Source organism: Pezoporus flaviventris, unplaced genomic scaffold (genome assembly GCF_033815535.1).
Source record: "Pezoporus flaviventris isolate CSIRO_AGI_PZ_B2104156 unplaced genomic scaffold, CSIRO_AGI_Pfla_v1 ptg000002l, whole genome shotgun sequence".
NCBI classification, from domain to species: domain Eukaryota; kingdom Metazoa; phylum Chordata; class Aves; order Psittaciformes; family Psittacidae; genus Pezoporus; species Pezoporus flaviventris.
The window spans coordinates 52,734,732-52,747,446 of NW_026892550.1; the positions used below are offsets into that span (position 1 = coordinate 52,734,732).

Sequence of the window (12,715 nt, forward strand, 5' to 3'; positions counted from 1 at the left end):
TCTAATCTCTGGATTGCCCATATTATCAGCCTGGTGTGTATTTTTTCCTAAATGTAGACACAACCTCTTCATCTTCATACTCTTCTAGCATCCCTTCCAATTATTCCATTTACAGCAATGACCATTTCAAAATATGCAAGCTGTCATAATCATTCTACGTACCAGATGATACATTACATTCAGCCAACATATACAAGCTTAGGAACTAAATCTCTTTCATTGAAGCAAACAGAAGTTTTATTATAGACTTTATTTAGGGTTTTTCCAGCTAGTGACTGGAAAGTGGCTTTTAAAAGAGGCTCCTTTTATACCAGGATATGACAGGGGCTGAGGAAAGCTACATGTAAGCACTCTTCTTTTGTTACTGCCCTATTCCAGAAATCAAGTACCAAGTGACTTCCATCAGAAGATGGTAGCGGACTACCCCAATGCAGTATTTCTTGCTGTTCATACAAAGACAACTCAGGGCCAGGTCTGCACTGCCCAGCTCCATCAGCGCAGCTCCAAAACCCACACCAGTAGTTTGGCACTGCGTGGGCTATTTTGTGTGAGCACAGAGGGCTTCTCCAGCCACCCGGTTTGACTGTTCCTAAAAAGATGTACAGAAAATGAAAGAGAGAGGGGGAAAGGGTGATGTAAAGGAAAAAATTAAGTAGATAGCTGGAAAAGAAGAAAATGCATGGTGGGAGAGAAAGGAAGAAGGATGTTTGGAAATGGCTGTGGTCCAGTTAGCTCCTAGGAGTCTCTTCACATTCAGTGCAGAGAAGGGAATGGTTTTAGGATGCAACTTATTTCTCTTAGCTCCCTATTTCAGGATGAGATGACTCAGGCACTTCATGCAGCAGGTGACTATGTGTGGTCAGACAAATCCCATCACCGGTGCCTGCAGGGTGCTCAAATGACTGAATGAGTGAACAGTAATACAAACTGCCTGTAATCATCAAATATCAGGATCTCAGATGTGCAAACCTCTTGAGCAGGATCAAAAGACGTATGTGGAGGAACCTGGGAAAGGCATGCACTGTAACTACCATCTTTATACAGGGCTACCATTACACAAAGACCACCTCTCATGAACATCTTGGGCCAGGTGTTCAAAATGTTTCTTTCAGTAAAACATTTTCTCTCATTTCCTAACAAGCATGAGCATCCTGCATACAACAGCCTTGCGACAATCTGGCTCTAAATGTTGCAACAGGAACACCTGTGTTGATCCTATCTTCCAAACTAAATTTTGAAATTCGTCCATGACGTGAGCGCTGATGCAGGAGGAGAGCTCTTGGAAAATGCTGGAAAGCTTATGGGAAATTCTTAAAAATAAACCAAAAAAACCAACCCTGAACCCATCACATGTGATACTAAAAGTTAGTGAACAGGGACACATTAACTGAGGACTCCAAGGACTCCTCTCAGAGCTATAACATTATTTTTACCCATGGTGTAGGCTGTTTGGAGCTGTCCTCACTCCAATGGGATATCTGCAAAACTACCCACATTACAGAGGCGGTGGCAAGGTAGCTGCACAGATCTGGCTCTGACAGCTCAAGCAATAAGTTATCTGAACCTTTTAAAAAATAATTAGTTTTGTCTGCCTGGGGTACTACTAGTCTTAAGCTAACCCCCCAAGCTGCTAGGGGTAAGACAAGGGTTTTTCATAGCATCCTTGGCCAGTGCCTTGCACAGGAGAAATCTCTGCCCAGCATCAGATCCCCAGAAATGCTGCAATATGTTAGATCATTGGGCATTTTCAGCATGAAGTGCCAATCCAAGTAAGATTTAACTCCGCAATATTTACAGAGTTCTGAAACAACAGATAATGATTTAACAAAATAAACTGATGGTCTGTGTACACAGAGCCACTGCAAGAGGGAATGCCACTTCCACACAGTTCTGTTGTGACTGATACCAAAAATAGTATTTTCTTTATCAGACATGTGATCAAGAAAGGGTACTAAAGCACACAGGAGTGATCAGGTCAGATCAAAGGTTGAATCAGATCAGTATCTTGTTTCAGACAGTGGCCAACAGTAGCATCTTACGAAAAAATGCAATGGGGAAACGCCCTCACAAAATAATGTAAAGACAACATTATGCATCTCAAAATACTTCTACCTGTTAAACAAACTGTTTCATCGGGGTCTGCAATCAATGCTATGCTTTCTTTTCATCCATTCCACTTAGCCCAACCTCGTTGCTTCTCTTTTTACCTAGGAAACGCACTGAAATCACCAGCAGGTTTTGCCGGGTTTGGGTCAGTCACCCAAAGCATGGTGATGCCTGCGCACAAGGGCCAGGTCCCCATTCACACCCTGAAGAGGGGTTGAGGTCTAACTTGGGCCCTGGAAGCCATCGGCCTCAGAGCTACCATGTCGACAGAGAATAAGTCTTTGTAAAAGTGAAGGCAGCTAATGAAGACAAGAGGATCATCATGGTGTATGAAATAGCTTGGAGATTTCTGCTCGGCTGTCAAGCCAAGAAGGATGAAGAAACAAGAAGTAAGGAACTGAAATGTTAGATGTCCACAGAATTTGCTGCTAACAACCAACATTTCTCTTGGTTGCGACCTCCAAACACATGAGAAAGGAGCTGGAGAGCCAGCCCCTCCAGAGAGAACAAAAAGGAAGAAAACCCAGGACTTACAGCTGCATGGACATTTGTGTAATGGAAACCACAAAATTCCCATTACTGTTTACAGAGGACCTGCATTCAACAGATGCACAACAGGAGACCTAGAGGGAAAACTCCCATTAGAAGCTAAAAGCATAATTACATTAGGAAAAAGCCAGACTTTGAAAACAGTTGTTGATAAACCCTCTGTGTGAATGGGAGAGTGCAACAACTCTGGCATCCTGCTTTTGCTTATACTTGGGGGATTTTACTATTACTTAAGTACCTCTTAAGGGTTCTAAATAAAAAGAATAAAATAAGAAAAAAGAAAGAAAAATAAAAAGGAAAAATTAAAAAAAAAAAAATCAGACTATTTCATTAGCCAGAAGATCATACTCCTCAGTGATATCATTCTGGTGTTTATACAGGGCAAATGCTTGTCCTTAATAATGCTCTTGACTGACCTTAACTTTTATGTCTAGGGATAACTGAAGCCATCAGATAGCAAAACCAACACATTCAATTTGAGGAGCTCATAATCAATCATAGATGATGTCCAATTCATTTTTCACTCCCTTTGCAGGCTTCATATGCTGAAACTAACTGCAAACAAATTTTAAATATTCTATTTTAAAGTTATGGTCAGAAGATGTTGAACAGTCTGAAGTTTTATTAAACTATATGAAGGACAGCTCCTTCCACAAATTTACAATTAAGAATGGTCTGGACTTTTGCAGTTTAATCTCATGACACCAACAATAAACTGCCTTGCCTCAAATATTACAGCAGCTCTTTCGAGTCCTCAGTTACCACAATCAAGGAGACAAATTTCGCACAACATCCTTGACAAGAATAAAGCATTCTTCAGTGCTAGTACAAGTGTAGAGCTGCACAGTAATGCTGTTCTCTGTACTGTTTTAATGTAATTACTCATACAGGTCTTACAACCTCAGGATCACCTTTGTGACATGGTGAAAAAACAATTTTGAATATCCCCAGGAAGGAATTGTTTCCCATTTTACACCTTCGGAAGTGAAGCACAATCAGTGATTTCCAGAGATGGCACAGGTCCTGGGTTTCTATTGAAACTGTGGGACTTGGGTACCTTTTGAAGAACTGCGTCTGATCGACTGATGCCTAACTTGTACACAGTGGCTACAGCTGCATTCAGTTATCTGAAATGTACTGATCATCATTCCCCTGCATGCCTCACAGTGCATAAACCACTCTATGTACTCTGCAAAGCACCAGGTCCCCTGGCATGAGGTAAATCTTTGACTTTCATCACACCCTCTTCTTCCCAACTCTGAATACCAGCTCTACCCAACAGAGGTCAAGGACTGTTCAGCAGATGCAAGATCTGCCCATTTCATCATTTCATGGCATGTCAGCTCTGCAGGATCTGGGTCCCTTCTCTAACTAAACCAAGGTCATGATGGCTTTGGAGTCCTTCCACGTTGCTCCCAGTCCTTAAATAAGTCAGGGACAGTACATTGCTGTGCCACGTGCTCTGTAGCCATAGAGTAAATACACAACCCTTCCACTCCAACCTGAGACAAGGTTCAAGAGGGCTGACAAAACAGCTTGCAAGAAAAAAAGTACTGGGTAGCAGTATGCAGATAACGTGGTTATACAAATAGCTCACACCTTGATAGAATCTGAGACAGTGGAAAGTTTATTTTACATTCTAGCTGACACTAATTTACATTTTAAAATAATGTTTTAACCTCTGCCCATTTCCATTAAAAGAAGAAAGCATCTAAACTCTCTCTTGATTAGGCTTTCCAAAAAGTGTTCTACATCATCTTGCCTTCTACAGTCCCAATGGACCCTGTACCACAAAATCATTTTCAAAACTGTGGAAAGCTCCACAAACTCCCTTAAAGCAAATAAAGAAACCCCAGCTCTACACCCTCCAATGTCTCCAGCTCTGTACTGATAATGCCTTTGCAGAGAAGGGTCTCTGCATTCCCCACCCATTTGTCCCACCTCCCTGGACCCCAGCACGCCAGGGTACCAGCCTGCCAGTGCTAACAGTCACAAAGACAGAAATACTACAGCCTTTTCCTTACAAATTTTTCCACTTTTTTATCTCTATATTGGTCACTAAGAGTCAGCAGATCAAAGTCAGCTGAAAAGGGCTTGGGATAGACTCTTGAGCAAGGGGCAGAGACTGCGCAATGACATAAAGGAGGAAAAAAGTACAAAACATCCTTTTATTCCCAGTACCACTATAGATGGCTGTGGAGAAGAGACCAATGGCAAACACAGCACATAAATTTGAGAGTTAAATACTCTGCCAGACCTTTCTCTGCTGAGACCAATGGGAACATGACCATGTTTGACTCTTTAAGGAGCAGTAGGTGTACTGAACATGAATGCTCACTGCGTTTTCAGCAAGGAGGTCATGGAAAAGGCCACTTATGTTAGGCATTGCAGAAAATGGAGTAATCGAGACCCCTAATCACACAATGAGTTACATGAAGTGATCTCCTGGTTACCCTGAGTCCCATTAACAAGCAACATCTACCAGCACGGAGTTCATTAAAAGACCAGGATCTAACAAATCATTGTAGCCTGTCTAGAGTGCTACTCTTACCAGATTAGGGACAACCAGACTGTGCCCGTCTGAGGGAGGAAGAGAAAATGGATGTTCCCATGTAAATTTTACTCACTGCTTTTGGACAGTTTTTAATATTTCTACGTTGCAAGGGATATGCACATAACAGTGTCTGCCTCAGAAAAACTAACAGGAAGACAAAATGCATCAAGGTAAAAAACAGTGGCTCCTCATCAAGGTTATGATTAAAAACTGGCATTCAGGAAAGTGATACCACTGTGGTGACTAGGAGGAGCCCAGAAACATATGTGACCTGACAGCAAAACAGCCAACAGCAATTCATGTGCCATCATAAAAACTGCTGTCCTCTCGACATGGGGCAATGACCTTGGCCAAGGATGCTCTTTGCGCTCAGGCTGCCTTCGCCTGTGGTGCAAAAGAGCCTGTGGAGGTTGACTGCAGGTTGTACTTTTGTCAGGACTGATGAAGCAGGGATGCTACCATGTAACAGAAAGGACAGCTGCCTGGTGCCACTCCAACGCCCCTAACACCACATCCCTGTGAAGCTACAGCTTGGCAGGCTAGAAAGCTGGACCAGCACTCGGGGTGCCTTCTGCCACCGATTTCACATGGATTTAACCAGCAAAGGAATCTGTCTCTCTCTGCAAGGGTGCCTGCATCCATAAGCTAGCAGAAACAGCCCCAGAGGTGAAAAGACTGTCTGCCAGGGGAAAAACTCCCTGTGGTTCAGGGTCAGGCCATTTAGAGGAGAAAGGAGATACCTGGGCACCCTGCACCCTAGTCCCAGGGCAAATCGGCTTCTCCCCATCACTCCTTTGCCCGTCCACATAAAGCACCCTGAATCTAGGGATTTGTGCCACCACTTGCTACGCAGCCCATGCCTGCACAAACACCGTTGGGCTTTCACAGTGTATGCCTACTTGACGATATGAGTTACTTTCTCAAAAGTGCCAAGACGTAGCACGCCACATCTCATCCCAAACCAAAACACTCCTGAATGCTCTTCTTCACTTGTGGAAATGGCAAGCTCCTGAATTACTTCTTGCTCCATTCTTACAAGTTCATTATTCCCACAGGCACATGGTGTTTGACAAAGTGGAAGAGATGTTTTCACTCTCAGAGGCTTAAAAATTAGTGAAGTAACATGATGACAGATGTGTTCACACTCTAGGGATAGAGTAAGCATAAGGCCAATGCCTACGTTTCAGTGGTAGGCTGAACCCAGAAGACACCCATGTATTTATCTTCTGGATGACATTTCTCTGCCACAGTCTTTTTCCTTCTTTTTTTTTTCCCCCACACATAGACAGAAAATACATGAACTCTGAAATGACATGTACTGTTATTCCCCATAGACTCTGTCCTTGCATTTTCAAGGAGCCAAAGCCCTGTTATACACCATTGTATCAGCCTTTTGCTCAGAAAGGCCTGAGGGATGGAGGAAAGGCAAAGAAGCGGTATCCTCTAATCTCTGCAGCTCCAAAGCTACCGTGCGCTGATTGTCCTTTCAACTTTATGGACAGTTTGCACGAGAGAACAGAAAAAAGCCCCTCTGGGGATGAAATGTGGAGGTAGGCTCAGTTCTTGCGCTGGCTGAATTTTGTTCAAGCACAACAGTCTTGCTGTGGTAAAGAGCAACTCGTACACTTTCCCTTTGAGTCCTTGCTGCAGCACAGAGAGAAGGGCAGGGCGACTCTTGTGTCCCCTCCACATCCTTCTCTGGCATTTAGCAAGAGCTCAGGAGAGGGTAAAAAAAAAAAAAGAAGTAATTTACATCAGTTTTTGGCTGCCACACACGTATGCCTGGAGAGATACGTGCACAGCCTCTCACTCTTGATTTCTGCATGAGGTAAGAGTAGCTTAAGTGGATGAGGGAAGCTTGCTCTGCATTTAGGAAACAAATCTGTCTAGGATGATGGTGCTTCTGTGAATTATTAAAAGGCAAGTGTGTTTCAAATCCAAATTAGTTGACCCTCTGCTCCGCAACATCTATCTCCAGTTTTGACTGGAAAGAAAATCACACCAAAGGATAAATTTCTCTCAGCATTGGCTGTACTTTCTGCCCCTCACCACATTAACATTTTTGCTAACAAAAGGCTAAAAATAACTCCCTGCACCTGGATGTTTGTTTTCAATACACAAACATTTACACTCATCTAAGGTTCACACAGTCAATTTCAGAGTCAAGTTTGGGTTACCACAGCCCTTTAAAACTAAAAAATGCCTGGCTGCATTTACACAGTGCTTCTCTCTTTACTGGAAGCCCATAGACAAAAACAGCCGGTTTCTGCAGCAGAGCCCCACAGCATCTTTAGGGAATAACCAGCTCCGCTGCCATCCTGCTCATTCTCCTCTGCTCCAGCTCAGCTCCTGCTGCTACCTGTGAGCATGCTACTGGCTGCCAAGGGTTAAACCTTGGCTTTTCAAGGAGAAAAACAGGCTTGGAAAAAGCCAGGAGGGGCACACAAAAGGAGGAGGGGGGGAGCCTTCGGAGGGCAGGAGGGGAGGGCAGGAGAGCAGGGATGCCCGGAGCCCTGCAGCAGCAGCTGAGCAGCAGCAGAGGAAAAGTTTCTGTGATTTTAGGCAAGCCCTGCCCTGACGTCATCTCGCCCAGATAATCTCGGCGCAGTCAGCACAGGCCTCCTGCCTCCCCATTGGCGAGCCCCTCGTCAGCAGACATCTGAAGATAATTATTATTGGCCAGACAATTATAACAGGAACAACTGTCACTTCGTGCTGATGCCCGAACCTGGCGCTCTGTGGCACGATGGGAAGGACCTCGGCGCTCACTGCTCCATTCGTGCGTTGCTGTCGCTATCTGCTTTTCCAAGCACCAGCCAGTTTTTGCTGCCTCGCTGCCTGCAGCCGGAATCGGGATTCCAGTGCCGCAGCCCTCTTTGCTGCATGTCTGACTGAACTATGAATGTTCTGCACAAATACGGATGCATTTATGCACAAGAGATAAAGGACTAGAGCTACATTAATTCTCACGCTGCAGTTTAAGGCAGAGGGAAATCCCCTGCAGATTATTTATTTCATCCCCCTCCCCTCTCTGAAGAAGTTTGTGAGGAGGTGCTGGGAGAGTTTGATTTAAGAAATCTTTGTAAGTAATCATCTTAATAAACATTCGACTTATTCCTGATTATACTGAAATCAAGCCTCCCATGGTCTGAGTACAGTAAGATAGTGGATCACATTTTAAAAGCTACCTGGTGGCACCATATGTAAAGGTACATCCACAACAGCTTTCCCACAGTATGGGAAAGTTTAACTGATTTCATGAGACTAAATGAACCCCTTAGTTCTTCAACCTCCTGAAAACCCACCATCGCTTGTTTAGGGAAGACAACTGATTGGGTGGCTCTCACTCTCAGACCAGCAGTGTGCAGGTCTGCCTTTGCAGCCTGCAACCCTGCTCTGCCCTTCACGTCTCTCTTCAGGAGAACCAGGCAATTTGGGGGCTGTACCGTAAGGGTACATAAGCATATATACACATAAGCTATGCATTGAGGAGGGCATCAAACATATCAGCTTCTAAGTGTCAGGGAACAGACAATTCATTTTTCTTCTGTGTCAAAACAGTAGCCTCTTTACAGCACTACTAACTGAGACCCAGGCTCTAAAGAGGTCCCCCCGCAATGCACACTGCAGGATGGGGCCTCTCTAAAGTGAAGCAGGAACATCTGGAATGAAGCAAGAAGGACCTTGTTCACTGCCATTAGACCAATTCACTGTCAGACAGGCTCCGTTCATGTCAGCCTCAGAGGACAGATCTCCAGGGGCAGATGCAGTGAGGAAATAAACAGTAGGATGGGGCTGTGCTGAAGAAAAACCTGGGTGCCAGCGACCAGTGGGTGCAGAGGACGTGCACTTGCTCCAGGGAGCAATGGACTTTGGGACAGGCTTGGAGGACAGAGGCAAAGGAGGCACAAGCTTTGGCCAAACAGAACCAGCCACCATGATCCATCCAGACCAATCAAGCCAGCACGCAGGGGTATGCTGCTACCCCTAGGCTTTGCGTTCAAGCTTTTCCAGGTTTAGGCTTGCACAGTTATAATTAAAAGGGCTTGTCAGTGCTTTAACCAGCTCAGAACCCAGAGGGTATGCAAAGGTATCCACGTCCTTCCTCAAACTGGCCTACATCTTCATATGTGACCCAGTCAGAATCCAAGGACTTTTCTTAAAATCCAAAAGACACGGTCAACTCTTTAAAGCACCCTCACCCCCCAGCACCTCACAGCCCAGGGGTTTTTATGGCCTTGGATAGGATCAAGAAAGATTTCTAAAGTTAAGCAAAACAACAAATGCCACACCTACAGAATGTGTTTACCTCCATGTTAGACATGGTAATAGCATGGCATCCTAATTTAAATGGAGATTATGGTATAAAATCCTACTAGCTTTTCCTGAAGCAAGTCCACTTAGTCCACCTTCCTCCCCAAAGAATGCACAACTGTGTTCATCCCTAGAAACTACTACTCATCAACCTCATCTTAGAATGCTCTTACGTTAATGATGCGTATGTTAAGGCTACACCTACAAAGTCAAGAAGCCACGTACTGCCATCAGTGTCTGCACAAACAAACCTACGGTGTCACCCTGATATGAAGAACAAAACCTTCTTGTATGGACCTTAGCTGATGCATTTTACCAATTAAGTTCCCCCACAAAATTCAAGTGCTGGTACAGCAGCTTTCTTTAAGCAAGTGAATAACCTGAAGATAAAGCCACACAATTTAACCTAAAACTCCAAAGGGTCTTCAGCGGCATTTTGATGACAAGTCTGCCACGACAGTGGGCACAGCTCCATTTCACTTCCAGAAACAATCCCAGGCCACAAGCAGATTGCTCTCCTTTACTTTCATGTGAATCAAAGGTAATAATTCATCAGTTCCCTTACAGAAGGCAAAACTAGACTGAAAAGCATGTGCACACAGACCATTTTGCCTCTTTAGCTGTACAGCAGCAACATAAAACTGATGGTCTCTTCCTTTGAAGCTGGGAAGAGAAAGCCTGGCATTACAAGAGTCCCAGCTGGAGACTCTGCAGCACTTGAGACTGCCAGGGAAATTTTAACAACACTGCTTAGCATTTATATAGTACCTGACATCTTCAAGTCACTCGGCAAACATTACCGAAGTCATCAAAGCACCTCATGAGAGCATTTCAGCATTATTACTCCCTACCCCCCTGGTCTTTCCCTGCTGGAGAAACTGAGGCCTAGGAGAGGTTATGTAATAATGTTCCCAAGGTCATGCCATGAAGTACAGCAGAGCCAAGAAGATGACACAGGAATACTGGCTCCTAGTTATGTTCTTTAATCTAAACCACATCTCTCCTGAGTTATTTGGCTACAAAATACATTTGGGTATTCTCCCCCCCCTCCTTTTACCAGTTTGTCCTCTTCTGATGCCAATTTTTTCTGGAACATGGACAAAATGGGAAGTATCTAACACTCCCAGCCCAAGAGTGTCTATGTGGTCTCCTTTTTCTGGAAACATGAGTGACACTAGGTAACCCCCAAAGAGCTAATGAGTTCACCTGCAAGGGAATGGAGACACACACACTTAAAGGGTCATTTTAATTATACTGCATTTAGAAGCCCTGAGAAGAGTCATTGGAGGATTCTAGCAAGTCCGTGGCTGAGATCCACCTAGGATCTGGGCCCATTCTACCTTGCAAACATAGGCACCAAAGCTTGGACCCAGAGACAGTCTTACCCTGCCATCGTCAACTGAGGGTAGCACCGGGAAGCTCCTCACTTGGGAGATTCAGGGATTGAAGGAACCTGAGAGGGCAGGTGGCACTGCTGAGGGAGGACATGTGGGCAATGGGAAAGGACGGGGCAAGCTGGGGGGAGACACCACGGAGCAGCAGACAGGGTGAGACTGGACACCAGGTCAGGATGGCTGGGGACAATGCAGCAGCAAAGCACGAGTGAGCACAGGCAAGGTGTGAACACAAGACCCGTACAGACAGCCAACGCCAGAAGCAAGGTGCTGGGCACGTGTGATGGAGTGGGAGATCCCGGCCCAAGGACGGCCGCTGGGTACGACGCAGGAGAGGGCAGTGGCAGCCGGGGCGCTACCTCCACGTTGCCAGCCGAGGCCCGGGTAGCAGCGTGGACCGCGCCCGGGACCAGGGCTGCCGCCGGGGCAGTGCGGGGCACGAAGCAGGCTACCGGCACAGCGTTCCCGTTGGGCGGGCAAGGCTGTGTGCGTGCATATGTCCGTTTGCGTGTGTCTGTGCGCGTGTGTCCGTGCGGCTCCATCTCGTCGCAGCCCGGGCAACCCCGCGGATCTCTGCGCAGCGACCAGCACGGCGGATCCCGCCGCGGTTCAGCTCGCCCCAGCTCCCTGCACACGCCGGGAAAGTTAATAGCCGCATGGCTCCAAATGAAGTTTTATTAGGAGCTGGGGGAGGGGAGCGGGAAGGAAAGGGGCTCCGCGGGGAGCACTGGCAAACGCGCAACTTGTTTTAACGAGCGGGGAGCGGGAGGGACGGGCAGGGATGGAGGCACGGGAGGCCGAGGGCAGAGCCTGGGGCACGTGTGCGGCTCTGCACCGCCGGGCCACCCGGAGGCCGGGGCACGGCAGGAGGCGGCGGCGGGAGGTCGGGGCCCGCACCGCAGCACACCGAGCAGCACCGCACCGCCGGCGGGATGCCCTGGCCTTGCGTAACCCGGCGGGGCGGCCCCGCGCACGGGCGCGCAGGTAGCGCCGACAGTAGCGCCCGCCCGTGTGCCCGCGCACGGCGGCGAGGAGCCGCACCGCGCTGCCGGGCGCACACAGCGCGCACCCGGATGGGCTCAGCGCCTCTCCGCCGATCGGCGGGGCCGGGGGGCGGCACTCACCAGTTCTCCTGCATCCACTGGATGGCCGCATGCTCGTTGAACTGCTTCTCGAATTCGTATTCCTGCAAAGTCAACACTGACATGTTCATTGGCTCGGTGGCTGCGGAGCCGCTCTCCGCGCCGAAATGCTGCCTGCCGCCGCCTCGGGAGCCGGGCCCCTGCGCGCCCGATGCCGGAGAGCCCCCGCCTGTGGCCTGGCCCGCCCCGCCTCAGCGGTATCCCGGGTTTAACATAGCTCCGCTCCCCTCCGCGCCTCTCCTCCCGGGCCCGCCGGTCTCCTCCTCTTCTGCGGCCGCCGCGCAGCGCCCGGGGGCGGTGCGGTCTTAGTGCCCGCCCGCCGCCGCCGCCGCCGCCGCCCGGGACACCCGCCCACTCTCGCGTACCCGCCGCCGTTGCCCGGCGGACGACGCCGGTTGGTACCGGGGCTGCGCTCCTGCAGGGCGCGGAGGGTACCCCACACACATACACCCCTCCAGGCCCTCCAAAATAACTATAGAAATCGGAAGCCCCCACCTCTGTATTGAACCGCTCCCGCAGCGCCCTGCGCGCCCTCCTTGGCCAGCCGGGAAGTAAAGAGGCACAAGCTGAGGTTTAGCCAGAAAAGCAAACGCGTACACTGCCCCCAGATAGCCTACACCCCGCGCCCTGTTTGCTTTTGAATTCAATATGCCCCT

At 47.8% G+C, this 12,715-nt stretch overlaps 1 protein-coding gene across 2 annotated transcripts in view; it reads right to left on the minus strand.

The window, feature by feature from the left end:
- Positions 1-12,379, minus strand: part of ELOVL6 (ELOVL fatty acid elongase 6) — a 77,884-nt gene extending 65,505 nt beyond the window's left edge. Inside the window, exons 1-2 of one of the 2 annotated variants that reach the window (XM_061478623.1) lie at positions 12,042-12,379; positions 9,596-11,544 (exon numbers count right to left, since the gene is read on the minus strand). In XM_061478623.1, coding sequence (XP_061334607.1) covers positions 10,947-11,544; positions 12,042-12,130 — 687 coding nt within the window. In that variant the 5' untranslated portion in view covers positions 12,131-12,379 and the 3' untranslated portion in view covers positions 9,596-10,946. Of the gene's footprint in view, positions 1-9,595; positions 11,545-12,041 lie in introns of those variants that run through there. The other variant, XM_061478614.1, reaches the window with a different exon arrangement.
- Between the last annotated feature and the right edge of the window lie 336 nt (positions 12,380-12,715).